We start from the raw sequence: 20,849 nt of genomic DNA on the forward strand, positions 1-20,849 counted from the left end.
AGGCAAAGGCACTCAGCAGACTTCCAAGAGGACTCCTTGCTGCTTAGCTCAGACCTCCTCCAGAACTACACCAGAATTAGACTAAGAGGGTGTAAATGTAAGTCTTAAATGCTTAAACAGCTTCTTTACTCAGAACATTTGCATGCATTTTCTTTCTCCCATCCTAACGTCACATATGCACTGTGCCTTTGAAGTCATGGATCCCTTTCTGTCCAGTCTCCTTTACGTGTGCAGACAGCATGCTGGCAGAATTTCTTAGCTCAGGTTGTGTATTACTAGAAAGAGTACATAGCTGTGTACAGCAGAAAAATTCCTTCTGCTGGCATTCACTGTGTAAAGCTTTAATACTGTGTTTAACAATCTTAAAGGACTACGGCAAGCAAACTCAAATCTAGGCAGCAGACTATGAAATATAATTGTGTCTATACCCCCTTTAAATATTTCTAAGGCCAAAAATAAAGTAGGCAAAAAATACTGTATACAGAGGACTTCAAGCACATGCTTAAAGGACATTGCTTGCTCCTGTCTCCAGGGAGCAGCAGCTCTTGAAAGTTTCTCAGAAGCATCCACGAAAATAAGCTATCAAAAAAGAGGGAAAGGAATGCCTTCAATTTAGCAGCCGGTCAGGGAGTGGGGTGAGGAGAGGAGCGGAGAATTCAGAAAAGTGGGATCATTGCTAAAGAACAGGACGCAGGCTAGGAAGCATGTGAAGTGCATAGCCTCCTGTGAAAGTTAAGCCCCGCAAATGCCATCTCCCAAACAAGGCACTTTCAACTATTCAACTCTTCTGAAGTTAAGGGAGAAAAACCCACCAATAATGCATCTCTAAATTCAGAAATATTGAGGACGACTCCCATGTTTCCCAACTAATAAAAATGCTAGTTTAAAAAAAAGGGAGGATTACCCAGTAATGGTTCTGATTAACAGCTATGAGAAAAAAAGCTTTCCAAAATTAGGGAAATATCACAAGAACAAAAGTCAACATTGTTTTATTGATAAATAACTTTTTTAGTATTTTCACCCAAACATTCTAGCATTACAATGGTAAACAAAGTGCAAATTTTCAGGAAGTCAACTGAAGTCAACAGAAGCCAAACTTGTTAAAGAAACCCTTTCACAGAACACAGATTTTTATATTTTATCCCCTTTATGTCTTCAAGGCCATGTAGTAGTTATATTTCTCTTCAAAGCCTGTTATTTATTTTATTGCTAAAGAATCTGAGCTGCTACATTTCAGAAGAGGTGATTAATCATCCTTTGAAAATTCCACAAGACTTTGAGACACAAAATCATGAATCCATATATCAGTATCTGGATGAGATGTGTCCACGAGGAAAGTCACTATTTTTCGATCCCAAGAGTTAGTGCTTTCATTAACTGCCTGTATTTGTGCCACCAAGGGTTTCTTCTCTACAAGATTCCGAAACACTATTGATGCCTCTTCTGACCACTGCTGGCTTTTCACTCCTAGGACAAATATAAAGCAAGACAGAAGGTCATTTATAGACTAGACTAATCTGAATGATCAAGTTTATAAAGCAGTGGGGGGAATTTAAATACTTGAGAAAACACATGTTCAAGTGCTACTGAATGCAGCTTAACTCTAGAAAAGAAACACAAGCTCACTCATCTCCCACACAAACAAGCTTAATTATTACAGAGACTAGGACATTTATTTTTTCTTGAAGTCTAAAGATAGGGGCAAGTTTGCAGAACTGAAAGGCAAATGCACTGACTCACTGAGTAATTCAAAGTATGTCAGCTGCCATGCATGATCAAGGCATATTAGGAAACATGACTAAAAGGAAACTAAAGATCCTTTCAAAACAAACTATTTCTTTGCTGCCTGAGGCTGCCGAAATTATTTGTCCTGTTTGCCTTGCTTTAGATTGTTTTCTTCGTCTCAAAGCAGCATCGGCTACTAAAACATTTGCTAAACCTTCAAGTCCCAAATTCGATCTGCAGAGAACAGAAACAAAGAGAAATGCCACCTAAATGCCTCACAACTGCTGCTGTTTTTTGAGAGCAGCATCACACAAAGTCAAGTTTGCTCAGGGATGTGATGCTCGAACCCAAACAGGTTTCTAAATATGACTGTAGGAAAAAAGTGGCTCCTGCAGACTTGAAATTCAGTCTCTCCAGACCACCACTGGTGTACAGCTTCTAGACAGAAGGGACTTAAATATGGTGCATGCACACTCAAACAACAACTTACAGGTAAAAGAAGCAAAACAGCAAAGTGACAATGCTTTGCTTTTACTATTAGCAGCAGCTTGCTGCTGAAAGCACAGGACAACACAGGAACACAGCTCCTTGCAGGTTACAGAGGGAATGAGAAGTCAACAGTTCATCGATAGTCAAGAAATGGTAATTTATGCTAGGAAAGGCTGGTGAGGAAGCAAATGGGATTTTTACAAGGAAATAGACCAGAGACTGAGAGGCAGCAGACATGAAAAAAGAGAGAAAAAAGTGGGAGAAGAGCAAGACAATAGTTACTGGTCTTCCAGGCTCAGCTGCCCTGCTTTGAAAATATGAAGCAGCTCAGAGGCCAACTTAACTAGCTACTTGGGATTCTGTGAAGCAGGAAAACTGGATGACTTGCAGGCTTGCTCAGCTGGATCCTGTACTACCCCATTAGACAGACACAGCTAGAAATCAGCTTCATTTCAGCACTGCACTCCTAGGACCCCAGCTTGTCGGTAACATGTCCATCATCACTAGTTTAAAGCAACCCCCAAGGTCACACTGAGGCTATGCAGGAAAGCAGATCCACAGAAGGCAACCTAGGATCAGAGCATCAACTCTGGCCTGTCACTTCAGACAAGCATATTCTGTAACTGAAGTCTAGACTAGTGCTGACCAAACAGCAGCAGAAAGCAGCAGCTGAATAAAGAGAGACGCATACATCTGAAAGCAATGCAGAAATGAAAGAAAAATTTCCCAAAGGAAAGGAACAACAGCAAGGGGAGTTCAAGTTTTATGTTTTTAATTCTATGAGATGTATGCACACTCTCTGTGCCCCATATTCTCAAGGAAATTAACCTTATTAAAGTCTGCTGAAAGCCCCCACCCCTCCTTGTTGAGTTTGTTTGTTTGAGAACACCAAGATATTTCAAGCAACTTTGGATTCCAAATACGCACTGGAAGATAGTAAATTACAATAGGGGCAAGATATGCAAGAAAAACTTCTCCAGACTCTCAGTGTGTAGTTCCTAACTTGATGTAGATCAGGATAATCAGAACATAAGTTCTTATCAACAGATATAACTTTCACACTTCAAAATGGGTTATGTTTAAGGATCTAAAAACCGTTTAGTTTTGATTTCACTGTGTCCTTTGCATATTAGACATCACACACATTAAATGATAAATATTTATGACAATGAAAAGCAGCTAGTGGGAAGGCTAAGCAATCTTCAGTTTTATGCATGGTAACTAGAAGTGCTGCCTTAAAATAAGCAAACAAATAATAAAACAGAACCATCACCACATAGGTCAAGAAGAAAAGCAGAGCTACTTTGATGACATAAACATGCAAGCATTAAGCATGTTTTTGCAAGCAGGCACATGCTTACTTTAGAAAAGAACAATTACATCGCTAACATTTGGCTCTCTCCACTTTACATTTCTGTTCATTTGGTATCCCCGCTGACATAAGACTTTAACAAAAAAAGCTGTAAATGCTTACTACCTACCTGCAAGCTGAGCTGTTATAGCCTGGAAAGGTAGTTTTCTAAACGCGTCCATGAGTGGTTGTACTTTCTCTATGCTGACAAACTCATGTTTACCATAGTCCAGCTCATACACCGACAAAAACCCATTTCTAAGAATTCCTTTTATTATGACCCTGTACCACCTAAAAAGGGGGAGAACAAGAACAGACAATTTGAATTCATATTCACACACTGTCACGGCACCAGAAAAATAATACATGACCAAAAGATCTTAACCAACATGACTTCTGTTCTGATAATACCAGATCTGGGAAGCCTGAGGCAACTCTTCCGACTACAATCTGGAAGCATGAAAAGACTGCAACCTCATTTACTCCCTTAATCTCTCAGATATCATTGGACATCTGCCACCTTGTTAACAATGCAGACAAAGCAGAGCTAGGCTTTCCTAGCTTAGCAGAGCTAAGCTTAGCTGCTTGCCTTCAAAGATTTTGGTTTTAAGTATCTACTTACTGATTTTCAATTTTAGCTGCATACAGCTTGTTTTTTTCAATGTTCACAGGCTTCTCTTCTGCCCTGCTGTAGTACAAGATCATTTCTTCCATTAGGGCTTCCAGATTATGTAGTTCTTTCCAAGGCTGGACAATAAAGTGACCTGGATGGCAGGCCACTGAGACATAGACATCCATGAGCTCACCAGTCTTTGACAAGGGTAGAGGTGGAGGCATATCAATGGTAGACACTGCACTGCTGGGTTCTCTGGCTGAATCAGAGAAACTCTTCTCTAGCCTTCCAGTAGTTAACTGCAGAGCTGAAAGAGCATCACTTGTCACTTTTGTGGAGCTGGTCTCACTGGGTGTGACACTCAAGAAAACATCTTTCTGATGCTTCCACAAGTCTGCGTTTTTGATCTGTCGATTGACGCTATGATCCATGTCTGGGAAATTCTCTGGAGCAAATAAGTAAACGTGTGCAATTCCCTTTGAACCATCCTGCTTAACCACCTTGGAAAACAAAATACAGTTTAACTTCCAGTTAATAACTCTTAAATGTACATCTGATTTTGTACAGAAGACTAAAGCCTTTAGCAGAAAAGTGGCAACAGTTCATTGCATTCTACATGCACAGAAGTATTTTCAAGGTTCTCTCAAATACATTAATGAACTTGTTGGATAGTAAGCAATTCACAGCAGCAAAGAAAAGCATTTGCAGCTGTTCCACTAACATAAAGCAAACACAGAGATCGAATTGAGTTTTGTTCGGCCAACGGGTTCAATATCAGTACTGTGTGTACAATTCTAGTTTTCAGAACAGTAGCCAATGTCCATACAGATCTAAACAACTAAGTAATGCTATTCAATATTAACACTTAATCTTTCAAAATTCTCTTCCTGTCCTTATGGGAGATGAAGCCTACCAAATTAAGGATGGGGAAAAAAATAAAGATGAAAAAACCTCCAGGTTTGTATCATGCATTATTTTCAAGCACCAACATAAAAACATTTCCTATTTAACATCTGATATGCCAGCATTATTTATAGTGAAGCACTGAAATTTTAATCTGACACAGTATGTAACATTTCTTTACAGATTATTCTGTTGATTTTCCTAGCCAGGAGTAAAAACTTTCCACAATTAAAGCATGCATCTGTCACCTATTATTTAATGAAGCAAGAATTAGTACAAAACTCAAACTATCTTGAAAGTGGATGTTTAGAAAACACAGATGCAAAAGTCCTAAGTCCCAGACTAGAGGAGTTGTTTTAACTATACGGTCTCCAGTATTAAAGCAAGAAAAAGGTAAAGGAAAGCTACACAACACTTTCGAAGTCCTGTTGACAGTACCTGGAATCAGCTTTTTAAAAGAAAATTAGCTTTGTTTAGTCTGTACCTAGTAATAGATTCCCTTTAGAAGGGTGTTTTCAGTTAATTAAACTGGATAGGATATATTGCAAGCGGAAATAATTTTATCTCAAAGATAACACAAATTCTAAGTGTACAATAGCATATACTATATCACACTGTATTAGAAAGAGCAAACAAAAAATAAAGCTGCTTTCCAAGACCATAAGGAGACAAAGCTATGCTTACAAGAGGCATAAAAATAATTTTACAGTTTTATCTTTTTATGTGGTGAAACACTAACAACTGTGTTTCCTTCTTATCAGTCAATAAGATAACATTAGCTGCACTGCGACAGCAAAATGTGAAAGGATCATGCGAAAGTTGCTAAATTCTTGAGGGGAAAAGAGAAGCTTCTAAGAGGCTTACACAAGTAAGTGTTATGCCAAATGTCGTAAGAAAAGGACTTTGTATAGAATTTATGTTCAACAGCTGGTTACAAACTTCTAAAACAAAAGTCAATTTGATGAGTGGTTAAGCTTCTAGAGTTGTTCTTTCAATGCTCTTTCTGCATGACTATGATTTCAAGTCACATAGGCATTTTGACTATTTACCTTCATGCTAAATTCAGGACAATTCATGACAGTGTCTCTCAGCCACAGTACAGCATCTGGAGTCCACATGCCAGTGTTAGGAGGCAGATCTGCAAGGCAGCATTTTATAGCCTAAAAACAGAATTAAGTATACAAGGTATAATTTAGTAATATGGAAACTAGTCCACAAGTTCCTATTCACAAAAATGTCATTAATGCTGACAGATTCAATAACGTATGACAAACAGAAGGAGACAAAGGAATGCATAAAACCATTACCATTACACATACACAGTGTCCTGTCAATACATGGGACATTATGATTTATTTCAGGCAAAGATGCACAGTGAAATACACTCCAATGTCGAATGCTATTAAACAAACCAAAATTTCATTACATAAACCTTGAAGTACCAGCACTACAAACACTGCCAAGAGATCTAGCACAGGTTAGCTTTAACATGTCTTTATACCTGAGGCGGTATTGAAATTACTTCTCTCAGGAATTGTGGTGGTATTTCTCTAAGCTCTGATGTTTTTACAGTGGCAGCTGTTCCAGTATCCACAAACTGCACATCAAGTGCCCGTCTAGAGTGAATAAGTCTTATCTGAAAGAAGGAAGCAAGAGCATCATTTTGAGGTTAAAAACACAACAGTGACACACACACTATAACAAGTTTCATGGAAACTAAGGATTCAGATTTAGCTGAACAAAAAGAGCTATTTCTATGTGGAAAAACTGTAGCTGTTCCTTGAATTCTTACCTCTACACGAGCCCATTTTCCTTTGGAAGGAAACAAGCAGATTTTGCCACAGAAAGGTAGCGATACATTAAACTCAGATGTCTGCTGCAAATATAAAAACAGAGGTTAAAAAGCATGGAGCTATTAATATCTGACACTCAACTACCTCAACTATCGAAAGCCACACATGTAATAAACTGTTCTGAGAAGCAAAAACTATTACAAATATAAAGACTCTTTCCAGCCTCAGAAGCATTTCTTATCATGTTGTTTTAAGCTTCCCCAGTCAGTAAAGCTTTAATTCCAAGCTGTCTATCATACAGGCAAACTGAGAGAATACAAAGTGCCAGAGGAAAAAAGCCACATTTGGAAACACAGAATATGAAATCACCCACCACTACTTTAATGTTCTGAAAAGCAAGAGCAGTTTAGAGCTGTGACAGATAACTGAAGAAGCTCCTACCTTTATATTCTAGAATACATAATTTGTTCAGATATTTAACAAACCAAATATACTACTGACTCAAATGAAAGTCTCATGGGGGTGACATTCGCCGTGAAGATCCCAAATAACAAGACAATGGCTGCACTAGAAAAAGCATTAAGAAATTCCATTTGAAGACCCATCAACACCTTAGTTTGTATAAATTCTCAGGCAAAATAAAACCCCTCAAGATAAGCTGCAAAGTCAAGATTGCTTTTTCTACCCTTGTATACAGATTGATATTAAAAGATTCTGAATGTCAAGGTGTCTCTATAATAGCAGTAAGAACCTAACATATGCTCTGTCCAGAAAATCTGAACTTTTGAAATACTTGTCTGGCTGACTGTCTTTGTGTTGCTAAACCTTTCAGGGTTCTATACGCTTTCCTTCAGTGTTTAGTTTGCTTGAAACTGAATCTTGATAACTGAGATGTAAAGTATTTCTAGATGGTGTGTGTTCCACAACCAGTCTAAAGCTCAACTTCTACACCCCAAAACACTTTGACAGAGTAGTCTCACAAGCAGCAGTTCTAACAGGACCTTCAAGGATCTGCATTTCATGGTTCGATTTTCTAAGGCTCAGTTTAATGTTGAACAAATTAGATTCTCTTAAGATTTCTTCTCTTTTGTATAAATTCTCTTGAGTTTAGCAAGGGTTGTTGGCTGTGTCTGTAAAGGGCCAGTGGAAAGTCAGACTTCTCTGCCACATGCCTATTTTAAAGCAACTTAAAGACTTTTGAAAATTACTCCTATACCTCAGTTCTAGTTGAAAGTAGCCACAACATTCAAAAGCTAAGAGTACAAGGACAAGACATGCAATAGATCAGATCAAAGCCATCCGATCTCCAAGGCAGCCAGGCTAAAAAGGACAGACCTTAGTTACACTGCTTTTATTGTCACTTTGCACAGTATGCCATGGGCGAAGCCGTTCACACACCTCAACTCCATCATATAAGTAAAACTCCCCCCCCTCGCTCCCCCTCAAATATATGTCAGTATCTCCACAGGCTTTATACCAATCTGGTGCAGTTTCCATTAGAAGCTTCCCATTATGAGCCATATTGTTACTGGTTTAACTATTCAAGGCAAGTTATAAGTAGTTACTGAAACCTCAGAGACAGTTTACAAATAAGAAAGCATCAAAAGACACTTTTCATGCTGAAGGAAGCACCCCAAAAACTAGGAAGAGAATTTACAGCCTTTTTCAATAGTCTATGGCTACCTCAGAAACTTGAACTTATGTGCAAGGAAAATTACTGGTATACTCTGAAGAAAGCCTACATGGCTTCACCGCTTCTCTCACCATAGAACCTACCTTGTAATGGAAGTAGTCTTCTAATTTCTGCAAGATTTCCGAAAGTCTAGACAAGCCTTTAGATGGCACTTGGCAATAAAGGCTTCCATCAGAGAAAACACTGGTTACTCTGACATTTGTATACAGTGCATCTACCTGCAACGATAAGATTTTGACAAGAAATGGGGGGGGAAACAAACACACAAAAACTTAGCAACTTTCTGAGTAATGTTTGTTGTCCATCCAAGACCTTTGCAGTCAACGATTTCCATGAATTACCAAGGGAACAAGAAAATAGTACCTGTAGGTGCAGTTCAAGGGACTTGTCATATAATGCCTTCAGACAAGTAGCATTGATGTTGATATCATCTTCTCCCGAAGTGTCATAGAGAACAAGAAGAGGAATATCACTCTTTTCCAGTATTTCCACTGCAAATATCTTGGAGCATGTCTGTGATTCCACTGTCTTTACTAGGACAGGATCATCACAGAAGACTTCCAGTCCTGTAAGACACACCATACTTTTTATGTATTGATCTATTTGATGAGAAAAATAATAACCAGGTCTGTGTTTGCAACAGGAATCTTCCCAAGAATCAGGATGTAGCAGGAAAGTTGTACTGCACCCCTACTTGCATTCTGCTTAATTTCCACCTTTTTAAGAAAGTCATCATGGGTGGTGGGGTGGGGCAGATCCTCTTCAGAAAGAGTTGAGGCAAACATATAGAGAAAAAAGGAATGCATCCAAGTATTAAAAAAACAATCAACAACAAAAAAAGGTCATTCATAGCCATTTTATATATTAAAAATATATTTTTTTAAAGTTAGAAACGCCTACCAGTTTTAGGAAGGTAAGTAATTTCAAGCAGAGTCTAAGAAGTCTGCAAGTATGCAAGTACTGAAAGGGGAAGCATCACTTTAAATAGGATTGTATTCAGGAATATTGCCCAACCTGGCCACAACAGATGTGCCTCATTTGTGGAAAAATGAGTTGTATTAGTACATTGCTTCACACAACAGCAAACATTTCCTTATATTTCTTTAAGCTTACATATATTAAAGGGACAAAAACATCCAAGCTAAGTGCAGAAACAACTAAGCTCCATTACAGCGACACTAGATCTCAAGGTCCTCTAATATGAAGGTTTCTTTACAAAACTCTCCTTCAAATCCTTCCTTCCTTCCTTTTCCTTCTTTCCATGCCTACCTGTGTCTGCTTAGACTAGCTGTCTTGGACAAAATCTAACATACATAGAGTTATTACAAACAAGGATCAAAAATCTCAGACTGAGACACTTCAATTCATAAATAGTGCAACAGCAAGCTGTATACTCAACACTGGCTTTCTCTTACCTGCCAGTTTACATTTTGCAGCTTGAAATGGAAGTGAATTGAACTGTTTCTGTAGTTTGTACACACTGTTGCTTTCAACAAACTCACTGAAGCCATGATCAACATAGCATACCTGATAATGGAAAAGGGAATAAAAGCATCATTAACATAATTATTAGTATGTTTGCTTGAGTCTAGGAAAAACATATGCTGTTACCACATTATCTGTGCAGCCACAGACAAATCACTTTTCACTAATTTATTCATATATATATATAAAATAACGTCATTAATCTGATGTTTGTTTCACTGCTTGAGTATTCAGAGTTTTCAGGGAAACTCTTCTCAAGATTTCTGTAAAACCAGCCCCTCCAACCGTTCCACAGAATCTCAACTCTTAATAGGAACAGTGCTGGAAGGACTCAGCACATATTACATCCAACCATATAAAGAAAGGTAATAAAGTGGCAATTTTTATTTATAAAGTTTTGAGTGTGTTGAAAATTCAAATACCACTTAAGTGGCTATTCTATGTTTTGCCTTTTGTTTTTACAGCATTAAGAGAATAATTTTGATTTGTGCTTATAGTAACTGATACAAATACCACAGTCAATGCAGGAAACCAGTAGGGAAATTGCTGATTGGCAGCAAATAATTGAAGCTAAAGTGAGAGCAGAGGGTAGATTAAGAATAAGTATTAGGAAAATATTTTTCACTCTGAGGGTGGTGAGTCACTAGATCGGGTTGCCCAGGGAAGTTGTGGATGCCCCATCCCTGGAAGTGTTCAAGGCCAGGCTGGATGGGGCTTTGAGCAACCTGGTCTAGTGGGAGGTGTCCCTGCCTATGGCAGGGGGTTTGGAACTCGATGATCTTCAAGGTCCCATCCAACCTAAACCACTCTATGATTCTGTGAGAGAAGGCTTTGACAGGAGTTTTTACAACTTTTTTCTAAACTGTATCATGCAAATTGTCTGCATACCAAACACTGACAGGGAAGTCTGAATACTGTTTCAGAGGATAATCAACAAATGCTTCAATAAAGCAGTAGCCTTCTTTTGGCTGATAGCTCTAGCTGCAGAGAAATTAGAGGCAAGCTTGCTACCAATATCCTTGCCATTTCTCTAAACCCAACAATCTTTCACAAAAACAAGTTCTGACAGCCCCCTCCAAGTTCCAGCTGAAGGGTATCACACTAACTTTCAGAAAAAACTAAATTCTAATACATGTGCTATTCAAATATTTATGAAATAGATCAACTTTAGAAGTATGTTCAGCAGATCTGGGTAAAAAATCACCTAACTGGGGGTAGAAACAAAAAATAAAAAGGTATCAGTAATGTTTGACTAGGTAAGAAATAATTAAGAAGTTTGAAACTTTTTTAACAGTTCTATCATATGTTCTAGTTTCAAGAAGAGTCTGCTTGGCCCAGGAAAAATTTAACAGAGGAGTTAAATAATCTAAAAGGGGTTTAACTAAAATGCACACTTTGTCTAACTCCCAGAATACCAGATTTGCCTGGAAGGGAACACAAGTATATCCTTCTCATTGTCTTGCTATTTAGTGCATGTAATAGGTAGTTCAGTACAAGACTTCAAACAAGATCCATCAGCAAGTGAATTTTGTTCTTCCCTTTCCCTTCCTCTGTCCCACTCCAAACTTCTATTACACCCATTCCTCCTAAGACTATCAAAAATACATTTTCAGTATAAAAGTGCTATAGGGCCCAGCCCCATACAAAACCCCAAAGAAAACACCCAAATTCAAACTATTTATGGAAAAAAAAATGAAAGACCGTTCAAGTCTGGCAATCACATAACTTCAAAAAAGAGCAGAGCAAGAAAGGAGAGAATGCTCGTGCAGCATATTTAAGAATTGACTGCGTAATCTAAAAGCCAAGATTGTTTCAAGTCTTTCTCCAAGTGCCACAAGAAGTAATTGCTTGCCTTTATTCTGTTGTCTTCTAGAGAAACTATCCGAGCACGCAACCAGGCGTCTTCTTCAGCATGTACTGCAACAAGTTGCCCAACGCTCAGAGACTGAGCTAGTGACACTGTACTGTTCTGACTATAGTATGCTTTCATGTCATCTTCCATTTGTTCCTGGGCAGAAGAATAATCTTTGCCCACATACCTACAGTATTTTACAAAAAAAACACAAAAACAAAAAACACCACAAGAGTTAGGATGCAACTTCAGAAGGCCGAATAAAAAACTAAGAAGAGTTACATGCATATATGAATATAAGTAAATTATGAATATATAAATTTTTTGAGCACATCAGTATCCAAACTCTTTTCCCATTAACAGGTCTATACATAAATAACTGACAGAAAATTTAGTGCTTTTGTTGACAGCTAGATGTGGTCCAGCAGTGTATAATCTAACATGCTCAACTAGATTTTTAGTAAAAACTTTTACTTGATTATTACAATCATGTAGAGCAACTTGACCACAAGAGCAGAATAGCATCTAGGACCAGGTATAAAAGGGAACTAATAGGTCATCTCTGAAGTTACTCTGTCATTAACAAACACCAGTTTAATCAGGTTTTCACTAAGGTTGATTAAAACCAAGGCATATAAAATAACTTTACAAATGAGCTGTCAAACCATGTGCTGTTTACTTTCAGCCTTCAGAACAATTGTGATATTAGGCTACTGACCTAGTGGTTCATACAGAAGCAGTTTGTGTCGCATAGATTTTTTTTTAATGAAATACATAAAGTTACTGAAAACTGCAAATGGCAAGTTCTGAATGCTTCAGAAACAAGTCAGATTAGAGCAGACAAAAGGAAATCTCATTCCCAAATTTGTATTAGTAGCTACTGTTTTGACTTGTTCATAAAGTGATTAATACTGCTCATTTCTATCACACAGTTTAAATTATCATCCTATAAAAATCTAGGTTTATTCTGAAGGTCTGCTATGTGCCCAGAATTAGTGCAAATACTGTACTATGACATACCATGCTTACTTTTTAATGAAGATTAAGTTAAATCTGATCACATTCCAGGGAATCCTCATATTCCTAAAGACAGCCTGCTACCTCACCATACAATTATATATTGCTTTTCAAAATGACAGGCCTTTTGTTTCTATGTAAGCACTCATCTACTTCATAATGGACATGGAGTGCAGTAACAGTCACATATGTGCTACTTAAAACTTAATTTCTTAACTTTTATTTTTTATGAAACTTATGAAATACTTAACAGACAGTAGGCATATCTTAAAAAAAAGTAGAACCACCTTTCAGAATTTCCTGCCTCACTATTTTCTGGTAATAGGTGTGCCTCATGCTGAAAAAGCTTTTGACTGCTCAAAGCCAATTGAAAAACTGTTTTTCAGATTGTTTAGAAAAGAACCTTAGAAAGCAACCTCAAAGAAGTGTGTTAGAGTGTAATCTATGCGCAGGTGGCCAGACACTGCAAGTATGCATTCAGCACCATTCTTAGTCTCAACTGGAATCAATTGACAAATGAAGTAAAGCTTTCTGCTTCATTGTGAAAGAACAGAGGGGTATGCTTCCACAGTGAAACAAGCTACAAAATTTTGTCTATTCAAAAAGATAAAAGAGGGAAAAAAAAGTATCCAATCTGCAGCACAGAAAGTCAAGGTAGTTGAGAATAAAGCACAATAGTTAATTATGATGAATCTTGATTTTATGGATCCTGCAACAATCAACATCAACCAACAGCCATTGCACAGTTCTTGCGCAGATCAGGCGAAAGGGACTGCTTAGTACATGCATGGGAAAGTTGAGTCCATGCATTGTTTCCTTCCTATATGTCTACATAAACATTTCTTGTCATGGCAAAAAACTATTCCCTTCAGGGCTAATTTCATCTTGAAAATAAAGGATGTTGCCCATGAAGTACAAAGAAAACATTAAGCAGTCATTTCTCTACCTAGGGCCAAGCAACCACTAATCACCACCATGTATCTACACAGAACTGACAAATTCAGAAACTTTAATAAGACTTTAATAAGACCAAGAACCATAGTCCAAAATTCGGGGACTTCTGCTTTAGCGAAATTTTAACATAATCACCTTCAGCTCATCAGTGTCATACTGTAGTTTACTCCATGGGACTTGAAGCATTCCCCCAAATAATTAGTGGAAACATCCTTAAAATAACAGATTAGAAAGCCAAGATTTGTTACTCCACATATACAGCAAGTTATCAATGCTGTCAGAATTAAAAGGTGTACAGTGAGAAGGAAAAAGCTCTGCAGCCTTAAGTCCCACTTCTATAGCAAGCTGGAAGTAAGAGACAGATAATTTGTTCCTGCTCTTCCCAGTACAAAACATTCAATATGCATTATGTCTGTTTCAGTATCTCTATGTACAGATGATTACCTGTCTTAAATTCGCTTTCGTTATTGGAACTATTCATTTTCATCATCTTTCATGTTGTAGACTAAATTCAAACAGAGCTCTCATTGGAACAACCTAAAACATAAAGCCTCTCTTTTCCTCAATGTAGTTCTTCCTTCTATGATTTCTTTTTTTTTTTTGGGGGGGGCTTAGGCTTACTCACAAATTCCAGCTGTGTCTTCTTCACAAAAATGACTGACTCAACCAGCTGGAGATAGTACAAATGTTAATGACGGATGAAGAATTTTTCCTTAAATTATGCTTTGTGGTAAGACCAGTATGCAAAATAAATGTTTAAGCAATGTACAAAAAAAAGCTTATCTAAGAAAAAGGACAATGGAATGGTGCTAGCAGCTAAAAGAAAGACAGCAACATTCTCAAATGAGAACTTCTCTCATAACCCCTAAGTATGGGGATTTTCACTACAGATCACCAGCCATTAAGACTGCATGACTTCAGGGAACTAAAACAGTGGACTAACAAATAAAGGAAGTTCAAGGTTGAGTATTCCAATACATTACTGATAGCTAGACAGAAAAAGGTTATCTAAATTTCAGCCTTAAGGTTAGCGTGTTGAATACTGCAAACCAGCAATGAGGAACAGGGGTTTAGTTTCACAGTGAAAAAATCTGTAAGTAAACTGCACACGTTATTTTTATTCTAGTAAGGACCTCTGAGAATGACTGAAACTAAATAATGAAAGCTGAAACTGCAGAAACTAGTCAGCGAAATCAGAAAGCTGACAATATAGGATATTACCACATAGTTCCTCATTTTATGCTTTGAAGTGACATATAAAACTTTTTAAGATTAGGCTCGATTTGAAGTAACCTTCAAAACGAAATATCCTCTATAAAAAGTGTTTGGATTTCTTTGTTTGTCTATTTGTTTAAAAGAATTGTTAGGATTTGTGTGTTTTATCCCAACAGTGAGGTATAGAAGACTTATCATGGTGTTTTCTGACACAGTACAGTAATATATATGTAAGAGAGCCACTACAATCCACTTCTTACACTGTCCTCTAAGGCTGGGCTGATGAGCAACCACAGCAAGAAGCACTAGTAGTTTACTGTTGGATGGAAGTTCATCTGTCCCCAAAAGTGAAAACTGCACACTCAAGTCACACCTAGTTACTAGTAAGTCAGTTACAGAAGTAAAAAATATTTTAATAAGCATTGTAGCAATATATGAATACTACTATGTGTTACAGTACGAGTATTTTAAAAAGTCCTCCAACAGCAAGTCAAATCTACTTAGATTCTCAGACAAGCTAATGATAGAACTGATCAACTCAGCACAGAAGTTTCAGAACATTTCCATTTAAGCACACAAAACGATTCTTAAATTTTGTTATCAAAATAAGTAAATAATGAAGTCCTGTACCCTCCTGTTCATCTGTTCTCTTATGGCAGACCTGCACAATATGAATATGTAGATTTATAAATAAAGCCAAAAAGATAGATTCTGAAGGAGAAACTTGCCTAATTAGGACCTCGTTAGTGTTTTTCAGTTCTAACACCATCACGGACACAGATCCTTCCGATGGAATGATTAGAGGAGGGACAGTTATGTTCTCTGCATGCTGGTCCTTGGATTCTTCATACTGTTGTTCAGCTGTGGCCTTCACACCATCATTCCTCTGGACTTTCTCAGTCACATTCAGATTTTCATCAGTGCATCTTTGGGGTTTAGCATAGAGGATGGCCTTTCTGGGGACTTCAGATACATAGTCCACTATACATACATCTGAGAGCAACTCTAGATTATTTAGAATGTCTTCTGGAAATTTTACTTGATAAGTATCTTGGTACAATTTGGGAAGTGCATTAGCCCAAAGACCACTGGAGTATTTCAGCAAGATGTTAACAACTTTCTGTTTGAAGTCACTACTAAGTGATGCAGGCACGGTCTCCACATTTGGTTTTAACAAAGGGTCTACTTTTGATGAAGTAACATTCTGAGATGCCTTTTCTTGCTCTGTATCGCTTTTTGCTACTGGTGGTATTTTCTTAGCAGGATAAAGAAGCCCATCTGTCTGATCACCCCTGTGTACTTTCTCCACCTTGAAAAACAAAAAGTAGAGTCAACAATCAGCTGCACCTCTAAGTCTAAATCATTTTGCCAATCCATTTTTATAACATGCATTTTATACAGACTTTGAAGTGGACATACACAGGGAGCTAAGCTTGAGGCAGTTACTACAGGGTAGTACTTCTTGTAATGCTTCCCCCTCCACTTTGAACACACATGACTACATCAGTACAGGACAAATATCTAATCTATGCAATGCAAGTTGGACTTGCTTCCAAAGAAGTATAATCTCTCTTTTCTCCTAGAAGGACTAGAAGATGATGACAGACTCCACAAACTTCGGTCTTTTGCAAATTTATCCCCCTGATCTTCCACGCAGGTAAGCATATCATCAACAAAAGTTTCAGTCTGAGTTTATTGAGGGAAAGATGATTTGATTTCATACTTCAGAAACAAGAGGAAACCCGTCAGTCAGTGTTGTAAAGGCTGTCACATTCAGGGAAATATTTTTTCTTTAAAAAAGTTCTGAAATTAAGGAAGAAATTTCTGGATCATAATAAATTACATAATAAATTTTATTAGGCCATTTTAAACCATGCCCACAGCCTCCTCCAGATCCAGATGTTTTCCCAGTCCATATGTCTCTACCCTTTGCCAAGTCTCACATGGTCTGAAGTCACAACTTTGACAGCAGCACTGGAGAACTGTAGAAATAAGCTCACAATAAAATTCCACTTCTCCAAGCTATTCAGTTTCAACCTAGGTAAACTTAACTGTAGCTTAGCAGGAATATCTATGTAGAATTGAGATAACAAAAGCTCTCAGTGTTTTCACACTGTCCCAAAGGAGGAACAGCTCCTGCAATAAAGAAAGTTATTAAGGTTTACATAGCTCCACCCTCATGTTCCTTCCTGAGAGGAAGCAACTCTCATCAGTTTCCTGGGTCCACATCACACCGAACTCCTTTTCAGAGGCAGATCAATGAACAAAACATTGAGTAGTTGAATTACTTGGTACTTCTCAGGGGTAGCATTTACCTTTATGGTATTGATGTCCATACCCATCAGAACTTTATAAACCTTCCTAAAGTCATTCGTTGCTGTTCTGTCTCAGCAACATACAATGGAGGCATAACAAAGATAACTTTAAGTATTATCTTACATAACAAGAATAACGCATTTCACTCATTATCAAGATAACAAGATAAAGAACGTTTAGTTACAATATTTTGAAAAAACTGAAAAAATAGCCATTACTGTGTCAAGAACCATGTATTTTCTCCTATGTGCACCTCTCCACACTCAGCCCAAATTGCCACACAATGATTTGAGCTGAGGGAGTCTGTAAAACCACCTAAAGGTTACTCCACAAGTGCATTTCTATACATTTGCTGTGCATTACATTGTCTAGACTGGTGCAAAAGCAAGCGATCAAATGGTTCTTGAGAACAGGTTTTGATCAACTTCCATGAACACTAGCATGTGTGCTATCTAAAATTGACGCAAAGGAAACAGTTTTCATATAAAAATATAAAAATATTAACCACGTTAGAGAATCCTCGTGCATTCATGGCAGCACGCCTGAATCCTTCTTTATCAGTGAAACCCAAAGTAGTAATATTTTCTGAAAGAATAAGACATGAGAAGGCAAACAAACCTAACAACCCTCAGCTCCTCGAATTCATGCAAATGAGTCCATAAGCTTTAAGACTCGAGTCCTTCCAAGTAGGCTCACTAAACCAAGGAGACATTCTGTCTTAATAGGGGGGAGGGGAGAGGTAGTGTCCTATAGACATGCATTTACCACGGAATATTTATCTACTATAGGATTAAAATATAAGCAAATCATATAAAGGACTTCCACATACCAGTGGTACATTCATCAAGTTAAGCATCTCTTCTAATCAGCTTGATATAAGAGATGATGAAACATATCTGGCCATGCAACCAAAGATGTCTTATTCAGGAAGAACCTACCTTTGTACCTTCCGGTATCAGGAATCTTATTGTGCCTCTTGAACCACAGGTGAAGAAAGGAGCTTGGTTAGAAAAACAAACAAATGAAAACTTACCAAAGCCTTGCAAGGGCTTTGATACACAGTCAAGAGACCAAAGTATATCAAGTAGCACAGAGAAAAAATCAGGGCACGTGACCTTGGCAGGTAATGACATCCTAGATACAGAGGAATTGATAAGGATGTCCCAACTGTCCATGCACAAGATTGAAGAATTTCTTGAAACTTTTACCTCCAGAAAATACTTAGCATTATCAAGAAAACAATTTGTTTGAGAAGGCTGTGTTGGAGTGTATGGCAGTTCATCCTGAAAGAAGCTGGATGCAGAGGTCTACCTTTATGCACCCTTTCTCTTAGCTAGCTCTTATTAACTAGTGCTGCAACAAAGATGAATACATTTTAGCTGACAGGACCATTAAACCTTACACACTGAAGACTGGCAGCAGACTAAAGAGAGAAGATCCTTAGAGACCTTTAAGCCTCTTAATTCCAATAATAGCTCTGAGTTTTTCTAGGCATTGAAGTTCTGTTTTGAAGAGACTGTAGATGCTTACTGAGCAAACCATTTAGAGACAGAAAAATGCTATTTCAGTAAGTTGTTTCAGCTTACTTCAGTATAAATAAGCTCAGGTGGACATCATTTGGCTACTATTTCTTGCATAGAAGTTAATGTTCAAGATGTAACAGACTCGCCCAGACATTGCTGTGACCAAGACACCTTCAAGGACACACAACACTACAGAAACTTTTAATTATAAGTGAACAGCTTCACTTGAGAGCAGCACTTCAGGACAGCCACCCTTTCTTTAGCACAAATATCTTAAATTGGTTTCCAGCTGAGTTTGTACATTGCAGGCAAATCTATTTCCCACTAGCATGACTGGCAGGCCTGCTTTGCAAGCACAACATGCCTGCTGTCATCTCTCCATTAGAGAGCACAAAGCAGAGTCAAGAGCTGTCAGAATGTATTATCGGGGCAACAGAGACTGAAGTTATTCTACACAGAAGAAAAAGAAAAACATGTTTGTCCTGGGCCTGAGTAACAGAGGGAGCTCTTAAAATCTGGAGCCCAAAATAATAAAGCTTCAAATAAAAAAATACTCCCAAGATAAATACTGACACTGCAACTGAGTAAGTCAAGTGGAATGCAAAAGAAGAGCAAGTCCACTCCTTTGCACATATACATACAGAGGGGATGAAGGCAGCTGTGCTCCTGTCTGTGTTGCTAGGACAAAAGCTTTGTATATGTGTGCTTAACAACGTGCAAGTAAACCACTGACACATGCAAGTAAACCACTTGACAATATGCAAGTAAACCACTGCACTAATATATATAATGAAAAGAAAGGATCCACTTTGTGGATGCCAGAATGACTACGATGACATTTAGTCTTGTTTTATTATGTGTACAGTGATGATCAAAGAGCAGATAAACTGGCAAACTCCTACAGCATCAATACCTTCCAGGAAGGAAGTGGAGAAAAGACCTCCTTAAAATGACAGTTTCTAGTCAGAAAAAATGTCCTTCCCTTTCAAGGTTCCATTCACAACTACTATATGCAGCTATTTTATGCAAGGTAGGGAAAGGAAACCTGCAGGGGAAGTTGGCATTTAATGTCAGTGACAGTCTCCTCATATGTGACAAACAGGAAAAGTCTGGCTCCATGATTATTGGTATCAGAGAGGTCCTCAGAGACTGCTCTAAAACACACTGACCAGAACTATCATTCTGATTCAGTGAGAATAATTCATCAGAAGTGTGATGCATGAATTCTTTCAGATCTGATTTAAATGTGCAACACGGAAGCTAGCTACCATGCATACGTACCACAGACTACATACAGATACATTTTGCTGACAGGCACCTTAGACAAATGCTTCAGTTTGAAGTCAGCGCTCATCTACCTGACTTTCCTCAATACTACACAAAATTCAACTCCGAGCAAACTGGAGCTCAAAGCAGTGAGGAAGGTATTCCTCACCTTGATTAGCAGTACCTTGCATCCATACATCTAGCTGACAGTGTCTTTTCTGTGTCAGAGGCGGCCACTACAACTCAAGATCCCAATGTTTTTGTTAATCATTCTACAGTACAGCTCTCCCCAGGCAATGGTGAGATGCTACTTCAACATTAATGCTCCACTCCTCCCTGCTCTTCCAAGCTGCTGCCTCTGAAAGCAATAGAGTTTAAGCTATCAAGCTGTTGAATATGCATGCAAAGTAATCAATTCTGGGGGAAAAAAAAAAAAAAAAAAAAGAAAAAAAGACTTGTGCAGTGTTCCTGAAAGGCTGAAGATCCTCACCGCACAGGGTGGCATTAGACACAGTACAGAGCTTTTGCTTTCAAGGCTGTGGAAGCCCCTTATGTCATCCAGTTATAGCTTGTCCTTGGGATCCTCTCCAGCTTTTACAGCTTCTACTTCAACATGCAATCATTGTTTTGCATGGGAAGCTATGATACCTAACT

At 38.0% G+C, this 20,849-nt stretch overlaps 1 protein-coding gene across 1 annotated transcript in view; it reads right to left on the minus strand.

Moving 5' to 3' along the window:
* Positions 1-973: 973 nt before the first annotated feature.
* Positions 974-20,849, minus strand: part of TDRD7 (tudor domain containing 7) — a 43,691-nt gene continuing 23,815 nt past the window's right edge. The window contains exons 6-16 of the mRNA XM_082497604.1: positions 15,819-16,399; positions 11,905-12,091; positions 9,983-10,094; positions 8,931-9,133; positions 8,651-8,785; positions 6,874-6,957; positions 6,583-6,717; positions 6,131-6,241; positions 4,188-4,678; positions 3,696-3,856; positions 974-1,467 (exon numbers count right to left, since the gene is read on the minus strand). Of these exons, the coding sequence (XP_082353730.1) occupies positions 1,247-1,467; positions 3,696-3,856; positions 4,188-4,678; positions 6,131-6,241; positions 6,583-6,717; positions 6,874-6,957; positions 8,651-8,785; positions 8,931-9,133; positions 9,983-10,094; positions 11,905-12,091; positions 15,819-16,399 (2,421 nt within the window). The 3' untranslated portion in view covers positions 974-1,246. The remainder of the gene's footprint in view (positions 1,468-3,695; positions 3,857-4,187; positions 4,679-6,130; positions 6,242-6,582; positions 6,718-6,873; positions 6,958-8,650; positions 8,786-8,930; positions 9,134-9,982; positions 10,095-11,904; positions 12,092-15,818; positions 16,400-20,849) is intronic.

This window comes from Vanellus vanellus, assembly GCF_965231255.1.
Source record: "Vanellus vanellus genome assembly, chromosome: Z".
Classification (NCBI taxonomy): domain Eukaryota; kingdom Metazoa; phylum Chordata; class Aves; order Charadriiformes; family Charadriidae; genus Vanellus; species Vanellus vanellus.